This window comes from Dermacentor variabilis, chromosome 3 (assembly GCF_050947875.1).
Source record: "Dermacentor variabilis isolate Ectoservices chromosome 3, ASM5094787v1, whole genome shotgun sequence".
NCBI lineage: Eukaryota > Metazoa > Arthropoda > Arachnida > Ixodida > Ixodidae > Dermacentor > Dermacentor variabilis.
This window is the reverse complement of record NC_134570.1, coordinates 29,160,697-29,175,499: the sequence shown is the minus strand read 5'-3', so window position 1 is coordinate 29,175,499 and position 14,803 is coordinate 29,160,697. Positions and strand designations below refer to the sequence as shown.

General features: G+C 40.8%; 1 protein-coding gene across 1 annotated transcript in view; it reads left to right on the top strand.

Annotated features, from left to right (window-relative positions):
• Positions 1-14,803, top strand: part of PolrMT (mitochondrial RNA polymerase) — a 76,052-nt gene that overhangs the window by 26,044 nt on the left and 35,205 nt on the right. The window contains exons 12-18 of the mRNA XM_075684605.1: positions 1,132-1,263; positions 2,304-2,423; positions 7,135-7,176; positions 9,053-9,129; positions 9,465-9,531; positions 10,259-10,394; positions 14,149-14,282. Coding sequence (XP_075540720.1) covers positions 1,132-1,263; positions 2,304-2,423; positions 7,135-7,176; positions 9,053-9,129; positions 9,465-9,531; positions 10,259-10,394; positions 14,149-14,282 — 708 coding nt within the window. The remainder of the gene's footprint in view (positions 1-1,131; positions 1,264-2,303; positions 2,424-7,134; positions 7,177-9,052; positions 9,130-9,464; positions 9,532-10,258; positions 10,395-14,148; positions 14,283-14,803) is intronic.

Sequence of the window (14,803 nt, the reverse complement as noted above, 5' to 3'; positions counted from 1 at the left end):
ATAAAACCTTTTCTGTCTTGAAGTTGCATTGTCCCGCTGATAAATATCTGCTACCATCACTGGACCAACGGGCACATGCCGTTGTTACTTTATCTGGTAGATTGCGCCTCGAGAGTGTTTTCAGCTAAAGAGTATATATATCTTACACCGTGCTCACGCCAGCAAGTGAAAATCGCAGATTGTTTGCAGCCTGCTTGCAAATAAAGCTTTTCAGCGTGCGTGTTTGAGCGCGTGCCTGATCCATGTTCCCCGCCAACTACGTATTAACAAAGCTTTACTGTATTCTGCTGAATCTGTAAGAATCTTTGTCTTAAAACAAGTTGTGTGTGGCCACTTCTAAGACTTCTTTTTGTTGCATGCATCATCATCATCTGAAGTACCATATATATAACTTGTTCCTGCATATGAACTCCACCCCCAATGACGATTATTGGAAAATAAAAACAACATGTGCATGTAACCGTGCAAAGCAGTCTGGTGCAGTTTTGTGTAGAAAGTAAAGCGCTAAGTTTTGTATGTTCAGTCATCAGTGCTAGCACTGTTACTTTGTGTGGAAGGATGATTAGACTTTATGGCAATGCAGAGTATAAAGGCAGGATGTACATATAAACTGCATTCTGCTTTGGACTTCAGTGCCTTTAACTCTGCTGCGGCAGGTGTTGAAGGCCTACATCCTTACTTGTTTTGGTGCTTGCTAGTAACCGTTGCAGGAATCTCATAGTACTTAGCAGGAACTTTATAAAGAAAGAACAAAAAAAAAACATGGTGCCTTACTAAAATTAAAACTCTGGGTTCATCACAGATTGCCAGTCAGAGATTTTACCTCTCACCACCCTCACTGATGCTACAACAGAGAAGAATACTACATACGCCTGGAAAGTACTGTAAGCTGCTATGAGTGGCTGTTGCACAATAATTCACTGATGCTTGCTCAATTTGTTTGTCCTTCTCTCTGCTGGAAGGCGCTGGACGTTATGACTTCTTTTGTCTTTTAGCACGTCGTCATCCCAGTTGTGGAGAGCTTCTTGATTTTGGGTGTTGGTTACAAGATATGAAATTTGGTACAGCTTGCGACTTTGCCCTAGGTAGTAGGTTGTCTTGTAGGTGAAAATTGTTTTTATTTTCTTTCAGGAGATTCGAGCACTGGCCATGTCTTCTGAGACTTTCAGTCCGTCCTTGTTTGTTTTACATCATGGTGTTGGAATCAAGGTGATGACCCGTTACATGACTGCTGTGAAGAAGCGCAGTGGAATTGCATCCAAGGTCAGTCTGTCAAATTGGTGACAGTGACAGTGTTATAATAGCTATTGTTCAAAATGCACTCACTTGATAAGAAACTGTCAGAACTGAATTTAGGCAAGTAGATAGAATAGATAATTTATTTGAAACAAGGTAGAGAGGTCGGCCTGAGCTAACAAGCTGTAGCCTGCTACTCTGCCCGGGGGAGGCGGAACGGGGACATAAAGGTGTGATGAGGGATGATGATGACAAGATGTACCTGTGCTGTGTAGATTAAACTATGCAGCATATTAAACTCTTGTCTATTTAATGTGCTCAACATTGTATTGTTTGTGAGCTACAGTGATGCACGTATGAGCTAGAATGCAAACCTGTTTGTATGGTGGACAGAATTGATCAGGATCCACCCATGTGGCCAGAAACGAATATTTATTTGAAAATTCTGAATGTTGAGTTATTCAAACAAACAGTAGCCGAGTAACAAGGCAAAGACCGTCCAGTTTGTGCTCTAAAGTTAAAATAATTGTGCAGTACAGTCAACTTCTAAAGGGAACACCTTTGCTGACAATAAAACTGCATAAATGAAACACTTCACCCGCCGTGGTTGCTTAGTAGCTGTGGTGTTGGGCTGCTAAGCACGAGGTCGTGGGATTGAATCCCAGCCATGGCGGCTGCATTTCGATGGAGGCGGAATGCAAAAACACCCATGTACTTAGATTTAGGTGCACATTAAAGAACCCCAGGCAGTCCAAATTTCTGGAGTCCTCCACAACGGCGTGCCTCATAATCAGATCATGGTATCGGCACGTAAAACCCCATAATCTGATCTGAAACACTTCTGCCGTATCAAGAGGGGAAAAATATGGCTGATAGGATGCATTGAGCTGATGTGTGTGCATCAAATAGTAGTCCTCATGCCTTCGTGCCATAATTAAGTTGCAAATGGCATTGAAATACTAAGTGGATGTTCTCTTTAGCAGTACATCATACTTTACATCCTGCTATATTTTCTGTTGCACATAAGTCAGCCATGTGGCCACAGGGGTAGAATTTTTTTGTCGCAGGTGAGCACACTGTATGACAAGTACCTTGAGTACTGTCTCCAGCCTGAGTTGTGGAGTAGCTATACAGCGCGGGAATGGTGGCAGAGACTCAACGCTGAAAACTGTTTGGGACCTTCTCTGGTAAGGCTTCTTCAAAGTAGTACTAGTGGTAATAAACATGTTATAACCAATCTTGCAAACTTGCAGCCTCATTTGCATCCCTGCCAGCACTTACAGTTTTATCGTAAAACACTAGATTATTATAGCTCATTTAGATTCTTGTATATATTGACAACAATAATTTTACTATTTTTCATTTTGTGTTTAGGGAACAGTGAATTCAGAAGAGTACAGATACAGTCGTATTTTACGTATCCCGATTTTTCAGTCCAGCAGCTACACCAGCTTATAGAACCAATACATAACTGGGACCAAAATATTGGCCGCAGTTATGGGTATACATCACGATGGAATTTCATTGACATTTCTGTCTGCCTGTGGTGCAGAACATTCTCGTCACGGCTGTATGGAGGAGACTGCCTCTTTACAGCATCCCTACAAAACAAAACCTGCGAATCTTTAAGGGGAGACTAGGGTCATGAGAAATATTTTTGTTGCTGTTGCTGCTAGAAAAATGAAATTTACTGGTACAGTTTAAACCTCGATGTATTGAAGTCGGTAAAATCGCCACTTTGCTTCGTTATAATGAAATTCCACTGTATTGAAATTCAACCGGTTATGCAAATAAGTACACTCTCCAATGAATTTTTCTAGCATGCAATGGGCTGAAAGGGTTTCTGAATTATTGGACAATAGGAAAAGGCATATTTGAATGAGAAAAAAAAGAAAGAAAGAACATTTTGTTGAATTTGAGAGTCGGCGACGAAAGATATAGTTTCATGCCATGTCGACAAGATTTTCATATCGGCGGTATGAAGCGAATTCAGCCATGCTTTTGTGTCCACTCCATCCTTGTGCCTAATAGTGTCGCCTGCAGTGGGATGCTGTTATCATGGGAGCGAGTGCTTCGTATGCCTCGCTTCAATTGTGTCTTCGAAACACAAGATTACGCAACCTCCAGTGCTAAATGTGCGGGAAGACAGTGCATGATGCCTCGCCACCTGAGCTTACTCAGGCTTTGCACATGAGGCAGATTACCTCTAAAACGGGGCACGCGGGCTGCGTATGTGCTCAGCCATGTTGCTGATAGCCATGTAATTGAGAGTTCGACAGAAGCCCGTCTTGTTGGGATGAAACCAGACGGCGATGGTTTCGTTTGACGTTATGTCTCTGTTTACTTCCATTTCCACTTACATGGCCGTGGAAGCATTTTCTGCTGCTCTCGATGCCGATTTGGCTCTACTGGAAAGGTCGCCAATTGATGTCCTTGACTTGAAGAGGCTGCTTAGTTTTTGCCCGGGCAACACCTACTTCTGTTTTACTAAGGCCATTTCCAAGCAAGTCCATGGCACACAAAAAGGTTCCTCCGTCTCGGTGACCGCTGTGAACCTCGGAAGGGAGTGGCTGGGAAGTCGCGAGCTCGCTTCATTCAGCCCAACATCAAGAATTTTTCTGCACTACGTTGACAATTGTTTTTGAGGGATCAAGCACTGTGCCTTGGAAGTGCATCTAAACGATCGAGCAGATTCCATTCAGTTCATGGTAGAGACGGAGGTGGATCATAAACGGTCTTTTTGGATGCGTTGATAAAAAGGAGCAATGGTGCGCTTTCTTTCAACGTTTACAGAAAGAGTAGATACACTTGCCGGTACCTAAACTTCATGTCTGTTCATCCTGACGCTCACAAGAGGTCAGTAGTTTCCTCCCTGTTGGGCCCTGCAAGCTGCATTTGCATGAAGCCTGAAGACCTGAATTTCAATGTGCAGACAATCCGGAAGAATCATTCGACAAGCAGTTACCCCTCCTATCATGAATGCTGTGATACACTGTTTGTCTAACCCTTTCCAGCCTGCCAGTGCACATTGGAATAAATGCGCTGCCATTCCTTACGTGCACTGGATAAGTGAGATCTTACACGCGTGCTGCTTAAATATGATGTTGAGGTGGCTCGCGTTCCTGTGCGCAAACTGTGGTGTGCACTTGTGAGTGGAAAGGACAAGCTGTTGAAAGGAGCCGTTCCTGGCATTGTTTACAAGATTCCCCTGTGCCGATAGCGATGGCTTCTATATCAGAAAGACAGGCAACTTTACACAGCAGCTGTGCCAACATCAGAATGATGTGGAGGAGAAAAGAGTGGTTTTAAATGCTTTGGCGGAGCACACAGCGATGACTGAGCACAATATAGACCCGATGAACTCTACTATAATTGATCAGGAAAGAAACTGGAAGTCGCGCCTGTACCCCCTCAAGATACAAAAAACAGGACACACGCTCAATTGAAACAAAGGAACGCTCCCCCTGTCGCATGCTTAAACCTACTTAAACAGCCACTTATACTTCTTTGGCCCATTGTGAACAAGTCTTCCATATGGAAACTGAAACGTCTTGCCTTTTAAAGTTGTATTTGGTTGGCATACGTCTTTCTTTTTTCATGTTGACAGCCATGTACAACCACGGCCGTGCTAGAAAAGCAGACGCACATCAGCCTGCCCCCCCACTCTTGTGCATGCTTGATGGCATTGAGATTGCTCCTCTCCCCCTTTCCCCTTGCTCACGTGGGAAGACTGCACTCATCAAGCCACCATTCATGGCTCACCCTGACACACTTTCACTTGCACCTAATGTATAGTGTATTAGAATAATGTACCTAAAGCGTAGAATGCACGGAGCTTGATAGGATCCTAGTGCACTTGGACTTCATGTAGAACATGATGCTGCTCTGCTTTGGCGTCACTATCGATTGTGCAGTACGCGATTTGAGAAGTGCATTTGCAAGCAGCCACATGCAACTCAGCCATGGAGGTGTCAATGGAAAGTGTCCACGGAAGTTTCCGTTTATTGTTTCAGTATTCCTCTGCAGTGACAGTGAAATTTCATTATATTAAAATCATGTGTTAACACACACTTTGTTATATTGAGGTTCAAAGTACATAGTGTCCTATGGACAAGTGGTTATAAAAGGTGAAATATTTCATTATATGGAGAATTTAGTTATACTGAAGTTCGTCATATTGAGGTTTAACTGTAATAGGTAATTAATGTGCTAGTTGCAAATATGCTGCTAGTTTTTCTCTACAGAATGAAGAAAATATTTTATATAATCTTTTTCTGTTGCAAATAATTGGGATGACTGGTGTGAAATGTTTTACAGTAAGCAAGCTAAAAGCTATGTGAATATATTCCTGAATACTCAAGGACTGCAGTCAGCATCGTTTCATGTTTCTACCTCTATTCTATCCAAAATTACGAAAGTTCAGAGTGGTAACTGGACATATTATTCCTTTTTCTTTCCTCAAAATTTTTCAGTGCTTCAGCATGCAGAAACAAGGTGTTATAGACTTACTGTACTCCTTGGAAGGCCTGCTATCAGATTTATAAAATGTTATTAAGATCGGATGATTAGAAGAGTAACCTGCCTCTTGGAAAATTGCTGAGAACCAAAACGAGTTATTTTAGAAAAGCGGAATAACATAACCACCATATGAGAAAAGCATTTTATTCACCTGGATGCTAAAAATTTTGCCGGAAAGCAAGCATCTTTAGCAGGAAAGCAAGCCAAAAAACAAAAAACAAAAGATGCTCTTTCAAATGAAACCAACCAGTATGGCCTGGTTCTGATAAGTGATTTTGGCATAGTGAATGGCAAAATGGGTCATTTTCAGAGATTCCATGGGCAAAACTAAGCATTTCGTAGGATAAAAAGTATTTTTTTTTTCTCAATCGTAGCTTGTCTGGGTTGGTGCCATTTCTCAAGTATGTGTGGTGTGTATGCAGCATTGGCTTACTCAAAAAAACCTCTTCCAAGCGAATAATCCCGCCCTTGTCATCAAACACAAGTAGTGGTGTAGCTTCTAATAGTCTCTGTTTACTGTCTGCTTTAATTTTAGTACGAATGTAATGCATCAGTGCTCTGCGAGGAGAGCCTTCGGCCAATATCTTTAGGTATGAATTTTGGTCCGCGGGGTTTGGCGAGGAAATGGAGTGTGGGGAGCTGTGCGAACACTTATACCGATACACACATTGCCAGGAGTCATGCAGAGCAGACTTGCAACACCTCGTTTGGAGCTGTGCAGCTTTTTCACAAGGGAGATGCAACATTCAACATTTCCTACACGGAGACATTTGAACACTAGGAATTGGAATACAAACTAACCCTGAAACACAGAAAGCCATTGCGACATATGGCAGACAAAGTGGCCTGTTTCGAGTAGTGTAGAAGGGGTCGATCAGCCCATGCGAGAGTGGGGGAACTGAACATGCACCTGAGTCTGCATAAAGCGGAAGATCCAAGACCGAGATGAAGATGTGCTTCAGCCAACAGTCTGGGAACCCACATTCCTTTGCCTCCTAATCCCCAACAGCGACCTAGAGCCATCCCCTTCCTTAAAATAAAGGCTTTATTCATTCATTCATTCTTTTTTCTCGGGGACACTGTGTTCTAAGCTAGCTTTTTCAGTGGTTGCACTGTATTGTAGATTGGAAAACCAACATTAATGAAAAAGGTTTTTTAGTGATATTTTTGTCTTTAAGACCCAGATCCCCCTTTAATAAACAGTCAACATTTGGGCAATTACAAAATCTTTAATATTTTGCACCAAATCTTAATATTTTTTTGCTTACTGTAGTATACTGTAGAATACTGTAGTATTCCACAAATTTTACAATTGGCAAGTCTGCATTTGTTGTGAATGACTGTGTTATGTACAATTATTTTTTTTCTTTTTTCTTGAAGGATGCTGAAATAGCTCACTGGCCATTCCATGCTGTACTGGGGGTGAGTAAGCAATGTGAATGCTATATTCAATGTTAAAGGCGCACTAATGTAAAAACGTTGGACTTCATTATTTTTTTCTTGTTTTTTTTTCTTTTGGAAGTGTGAAGGTTATCGATGGTATTACACAAGACACACACGCACACACAGAGAGAGAGAGAGAGAGAGAGAGAGAGAGAGAGAGAGAGAGAGAGCCATGTGGCAGGATGTGATACCACAACAAAACGAAACACAAGCTTAGAGTTACGAGCACTTGTTAATCCAAAATCACAATACAATTAAACAAGTGGTATAGTACTTGGAAAGTTAAATGAAATTTTTCAGTGCTCAAATGAAAATTCCCTTTAAGCTTTAGATTTACTAGGTAGAAATTTTGGAAAAGAGCACCAGTAAATTTCAGTGGTCATTTGTTAAAGTATACATCTGTCACAAAAGGCAGATCCAAATGCATATTGCATGCTGGCAGTGTAAATATTCTGTAGTGTGGCAGATTATCGCACATAATTTTAAAAATAAAGCTTGTGCACCCTAATATCTGTTGATGTCACATATGTTCATGTCCGATCTCAGGTCTCTTGTTTTTTGACATTATGAGCAGGCACAAGAAGCCCACATAGTTTTCGAATGCAGAAATCAAGGTCTCCTTGCTGGCTCTGTTTTGGAATGCTTGAATATTGATCACACAGGTGCACTTTAGGGGCAAGGATAGCAATGAAGCTAAATCATTTATGTGCATATTTAATTATAGATGTTTGAATATTTAGGCAAAGAAACTTCGTAAAATGTTCAGTAACCTATCGGCAGTACATACCATTTCAATCTGAAGTTTCTTAATGTGTTGCTTGTTCAGAAAATGAATTTGATGTACTTTAAGCGAACTTCCAGCCCATGCCTGGCAAAAATGCTCGAAATGCCTGAAATGCGTGGCACTTAAAGAGTTGGAACAAGTTTGGCTCTATAATGTGTGATCTTTAATTTAATTGGTTCTAGGATATGCGCGTCATCTTATGCATGAGATACTGTTGCTCGACGTTTAGGGTGTCACTGGTGCCCTGAAATCAGTAGCAAAGGCCAACTGCCATGAAATTTCCTTTTTGGCTAAATATGTTGTAAATGAGTAGTACATACCACTGAACAAATTTTCGCAAAGCCACAGAGCTGGTGATTGTATAGCTGTTTTTGTTAGCAGCCTTTAACACAGCACCTAAGCAGGCGATGCGTGTACATGGTGGCATCGCTGTGGCTGCCAGGTTCTCAGGCTGGCTCACGTTGCCATGCCTGGGACCCACAGAGACAGAACACATAGTAGCCTAAGCTTCTCGACAGTGAGAGGGCTTATCATGGCACCCCACAGCGGTAGCGGCGTCTATGCTATGCAGCAGTGTGACCTGCGAGATTACACAAGTGCGCCGTTGTGATCTAGGAGGTTGTGTTGAGGTGCCTTGAATTAGGTAATGTATCACTTCCAGTGAAGGGTAATGGTGGTGTTTTTTTCTTCCATATTTTTTTTTTCAGCTTTGGTATCAGAAACAGTAATTTTTGTGAGCTTTTCATGATGCTTCTGCTTGCATTTCAAATGTAAAGTTTTGCATAGAGGCTCCTCTGTTTCTACATTGTCTTTAATCAGGCTTTTTACACAGTGCAGAATTTTATTGAAGTTTCCCTTTAGTGCAGAAGTACATGTTGCTGGGCTAGCCTGTTCATATTGATTAGTAGACCATAAATATTTGATTGCTTAGCACAAACAAGCCTGGACAGAAGGGTCCTCCCCTTGTTCCTTTCTGTCCTTCTTTTTTTGTTCTAAGTGATCAAATATTTATGGTCTACTGTATCCTTTCGTGTTTTTGTAGCCTTGTTTCACAGATTTTGTTTCTTTTAGATTGGACGCTTTCTATATGACATAATGTTTCATGAAGTCAAGATCGACATCAATGTCATGCGGCCTTCCTCAACAAAGTAAGCCCGCACATTTTATTTTACATGGTTTATCGAAGGCTTTTATTGTAATTGTGTTTATGTTGTATCTATGCTGTAATGATATCGTATTGCATTACCATAATTTTAATTGTAACATGTTAATAAATGAAAATCTTTAACACAGTCACTTTTACCACATTTTATATTGTGCAGAAGTATAATTTGTGGTATAATTTCTGTAGTGCTTATAATCACTTGGTTCTTCAAAGTTTTTTGCCCGAAGTCAGGCTCCTTGTGATGCTATTACATGAAACATGTCCTGTTATTTGTTTCTCATCCTGGCTGAGCTCCTAATCATAATCTTCTAATCATAGGGCAATGGTGCCTGCATTCTACAACATCTACAGGACTGTCGGCGTGAGAACAAAAGAGGAGATAAAGGTTTGAACTTCTTTTCTTTTTTAATGTGCTTGTGGCTGTTAACATACATTGAAGCCTACTTGAAGCAGGTGAACGTAAAAGCAGGTGGGGATTATTTTTCTGTGTTCACTCCCTCCTAATGATGATAAGCAACAGGAAATTTGAGAATTGAAGCCAGGTGCCTTGTAGTAAATACTTCATGGGGTGGTACTGTAAGCCATGAAATTACGCATGCATGCATTTGCATGGCATACACTTGTGAAGCATTAGAACATGTTTGGAGAAGTACAAAACAAAAGGTGAGAAATAAAACGCATGCTTAGGGTAATTGAGGCCCTGTTCAGTATTGTTTCTAGCTGTATTAAATGAGTCAGAAGTGCTCTGCCCCATATATTTTTCGAACAGTAAAATTTAGTAATTAAGAGAAATGGATGCAATATTGCTGTAGCAGTCATCCATGATTCAGCTCATGAAGATTAACGAGTCTTGTAATAATGAGCCCTAAGCCTACATAGCATGTTATATATTAAATTTGCATTTGAACATGAACATTGAATGTTTCTTAAAGGTTGTGTTACACTGCCTCAGCTTTTGTGTTACAGAGTTCCATAAATTATGTCAACTTCTCAACTTAAGTGCACTCAAAGTGCACGTCAAACTGAAGAGGAACCTACAGCCTTGACAAAAAAACTCATTGACATAGCATGGGCAATGTTACTCCTCTTTTCACACTTCCGTGCATTTGCAGCCTCACCCACTGCTCTCCAAAATGTACCGGGAAGCATCCTTTGAGGAGCTTGCTTTTGATGTTGGTCTGTTACCCATGGTGTGCCCGCCGTTGCCTTGGTCTGATGTCAACAGCGGAATCTTCTTGCTCACACAGAGTGAGTTTTTCCATCCCTTGGCCAACTTACTGATATTTCTACAGAAATTGTAGCACCAAACAACAGAACAAAGAAAGTTAATGCTCTAACCCACTGCCCTGTTCTGCAAATGTATTGGGATGGTCAACAAAATTTTTGTTCGATTAACGATTAATCATTCGTAATTTTATTCTTTAATCGATTAATCACTTTTGATGCATGGTCTTTTATCAATTAATTGATTAATTGAAATGTTTGCTGGGGACTTCTAAAAAGGTTGAAACACAGTTACCTAGGACTCTATTTTAATGTTTGAGAGGTGGGCCAAGGTTGAAACACAAGTGTATAAATGTTTTATAAAGGATCATCTTTAACTTGTTAAAGACTAAATATAGTTGGCACTAGTGGCTTTTGAAAATGTAAACAATATACGTTATAAAATAGCACTTAGTGAAGAATTAAATAGGATACATGGCACTATCAATGCCTGTACATTACAGTTAAACAAGAAATAAAGAAAATGACAAAAGTGAAAGGTGACGTGAAGTCCAACTGAAGTATGCAAGAAATCGCAATATGCACAGAGAAACTGGTTTAGGATTTTGAACCACGTGCGCTTTTCTACAGAGTGAAGGAATGTCAATTGGCTGTGATGTTAGGGTGACACCTACACCTTTGAATGACCATGCAGCCAGCGTGCAAGAATAGATGCTCGGACGCTATAGATTTACTGGAATTGACATGAACTCCATCGCTATGTCAAGTACATGCGCCAAACCGGTGTGCATGCTGGGCCGTGTCTTTAGTGGACGGGGAGTGGCATGACGAGCGACGACTGGGTTGCAATAGTATGCCTTGAATTGCAACGGTATTTCAAGCCTCCGGCTTTGTGTGACCTAGCGGCATGTGTGGTGTAGGGGAAGAGAGCGGAAGTGCTCAGCTCGGCATCACTCTGGACTTGGGGGAAAAACAGGTGACAGTCGCTCTACCACAGCCGCAGTCACTGCTCGTGCGCCGCCATTCGAGCACGATTTCAAATTTTTTTTACCACTCCTGTCAAACTCTTGGAAACAATTAAATGAACAGGTATAATCGATTAAGTCAGTGAACGGAAAAGTGGAAATCAATGAAGAGCTTTCTTTTTGTAGGATACATTTAATTGATTGATCGATCATTCGTCAATATTACCAACTCTAAAATGTATGTACTTTATTGATAGACTAAAGTTCTCTTTCTTTTTAATTTTTCTTTTGGCAGAAGAAGTATTACATGAACTCAACTGCAACAGGTGTTTTAGTTACTGTGAATGAGTTTAATAATACTGAAACCTCCTTCTGTAGTGTCTCTTATAGCCTATGTGTTGCCTTGGAATACTAAACTGCATCACTCAACTCCTCAGAAGGAATGCTTTGCTGTTGAACACTTCTTGATAATGAATTTGAAGGTGGCACAATCGGCTTTTCATGGGTATGAAGTGCTCTTGGCAATAATAGGCACCATGCACGGTAGTGTGAACATACAAAAAAACAGAGTTTTGCCATAAGGGCGAAGCAAGAAATGCGATAGCAACATGTTAGGCTATTACACAAAGTAACTGTAGGTAGCTACTTTGCTGCTGTAGCTACTCTGCAATTACTACAAGTAGTTGTAGTTGCAGTGGCAGTGTGAATTGCAGTAAACGTAAGCTGACTAAGTAAACATGTGGGGTGGGGCACGTGAAGACACAGAGACAGCTTCTCAGCCGGCATTCTGACAACACGCGGGAACTTGTTTGCGCCATGTGAGGGACGGAGTGCTTTGCTACGGAAACCACACACCAACAGGCACTATTTTAGCTACTGTATGTTGGCTACTACATGTGGAAAATGATGTCACAAGCTGACCGGGTCTGCATGGTCTGCATAGTCTGCGTAGGATGTTTTACAATGTGTTCCAACAAGCTAGCACATCTAACCTGAGGTGTTAGAATACAGCTTCTTCTGTGTCTGTGATTGGATCATGAACACGCCTGGGGATCTTTCACCACCTAGCATTAAAATTCTGATGCAAAAAGACATCGTTACTGTGAGTAATGTTCTTTAGAAAATGTAATAAAACTAAAGGAATCAGTATTTTTATGCGCAATTATTGAAGACGGTGAAAATTCACACTGTGTTCATAAAATTCATCGTACTGGCTTGCACAAAGGAAATACTTAAGGATGTTATATTCCATTTACTGAGACATGCGCCCATGGCCTGATGGTTAGAGCATTGAGCGGTTGTGCTAGAGGTTGTCTGTTTGAATCCTACCATTGGACAGTTTCATTTATGTTTAATAATTAAAGGAAAGATCTTTCTTAGTGACTTTACCACTACTCATCTGTATCAGGTATGTTTCAAACCTCTTTCGTGGACCGATTCCGGAGATAGTGCACCCTGCTGCACCGGTAAAATTACGTTGCTTTCAGGTTTGAGCCTTGATATTGCTTGGCACTTTTAATATTTGATGGCCTGATAAGATTTCAGATAAAAGGCATGTGCTGTCAGTGTAATGTTTCCTGACGTGCTTGTGGGCTGCCTTCCTCAAAATTCTGAGGAATAATGTTGTAAAGGATGCGAGACCTGCTTTGAGCTACTTTAGTGGTAAAATAGTGTTGCAATATAACCCACATTTACAGCATGTCATATAGCATGGCATGGCATATAGTATACATATACCTAATATACGTAGAGCCTCATGCCGATCCCGATGCCGAAAATTCGCTTGGAGTGTCCATATAATTGCTATTTCAATAAAAGGGCATTTGTTGCTTCTTTTATACACAAAGGCCAGCTAGCTGAATTACATAAGAGGAATAATTCCACATTGAAATATGCTTATGAATCGAGAATATTCAATTCATTATGCAAGCTTATCGAGTGAATAGTATTTATGTCCTGATACCTTTACCCAAGTTCGCAAATGCAGTCCTGTTAATGGAAGCACTTTGGAGGATCACATAGCTGCAAACGCTCCAGAATATTTCCTAAAATTTAATACTACTACGATGAGAGTCAAGAATATTCATGAGAATATTTCGTATATCTAATATTATGATGGGATGAGTCAAGTTTTACGAAAAATGTGTTCTCTTTATGAAAAAAAAAAAAGTGTTGAAAGATGGGGTGCTGCTAACTTAAAAAAAAATGTGCTCACAAGAAAGAAATTCGCACATGGCAGTGCAGCTGTGGCTGTGCATGTCTATCAGCACGGCTGAGCGCATACACAGCCCGCATGCCCTGTAATCTGCTGTGTTTGCTAAGTGTGGTGGCACATCATGTGCATTGCCTTCCCATGCATTTGGTACTGGAGTAGCATGTAGTGTAGCACAGCAAAAACAAGGACAGAAGAAGAAACGGAATGCAGACACAAATGATAGCTTTCAAGAGTGAAATTTTTACTTTGTTATATCGATGTTTAACTGCATAACAAACATATGAAACCAAACGATGAAGCCAAGAAAAGCATCTGAGAAATTTAACTGCCTTTTTCTTTTGCATGAATGTAAAAATAGGTAATGAGAAAAGGGCAAATGAATATGGAAGAATGGGTGGGTTGTGGAGTGTGTTTCAACTGGTAGCAAGTTGTCTTTTCTTACACTTTAATTTACCTTTTCCTTATTATTTCTGTTCTTAAATTAAAGAACACAGCTAATTTTTCCCATGCTTGCCTTTGTGTCATTATATGTTTAACTTTGTGTGGCAGCTTATGGTATTGTTTTGAAGTAGGCACAACTGCTTGTGACGTCTTTCAGCAACCCTGGTGAGACTGCCTGAAGCAGCCCAGCAACAGCGACTGGTACTTGAGGACACTCCCGTACAACAGTTGTACCCAAGCTTTGATGCCCTCAACATCCTTGGTCTCTGTCCTTGGAGAATTAACAAACCTGTGAGTAATTACAGCACATTCTCATTCAAATGAAGTCACATTTGACACAAAAATACCTATATTATATCTTACATTCGTTCCAAGCTAATATCACCAGGGTAAAGGAATTGTGCAGGTCCCACACACTGTGGGAATATGCTATGCAGAGAATTTTGCAGGTACCTGGCTATCCAGCACTGTTTGGTGTTTTGCTAAGCGATACCATGTGAACAACATGTTGAGTAGTTGTGTGTGTGGGTTGCAAGTGTATGTGTGCGTGATGAAAACAGCGTGACAATGACGATTTGAAAACAATCATATGGCAGCAATAGCATGATTCCTGCGCCAGTCGTTCGATGCAAGCATATGACATGGAGATTGTTGGGTTCTATACAGGTAGTGGATGTGGGTAAGTCAGAGAAACGGATTGTGACATCATCAGCAACTATGTGTTACGCATTCAGACATACCTATGGCTATGTCATGTGGTGTATGTTAAAACAACGACAGTAGTATTTGTACTTTGCCAAAGAAGTGCTAAA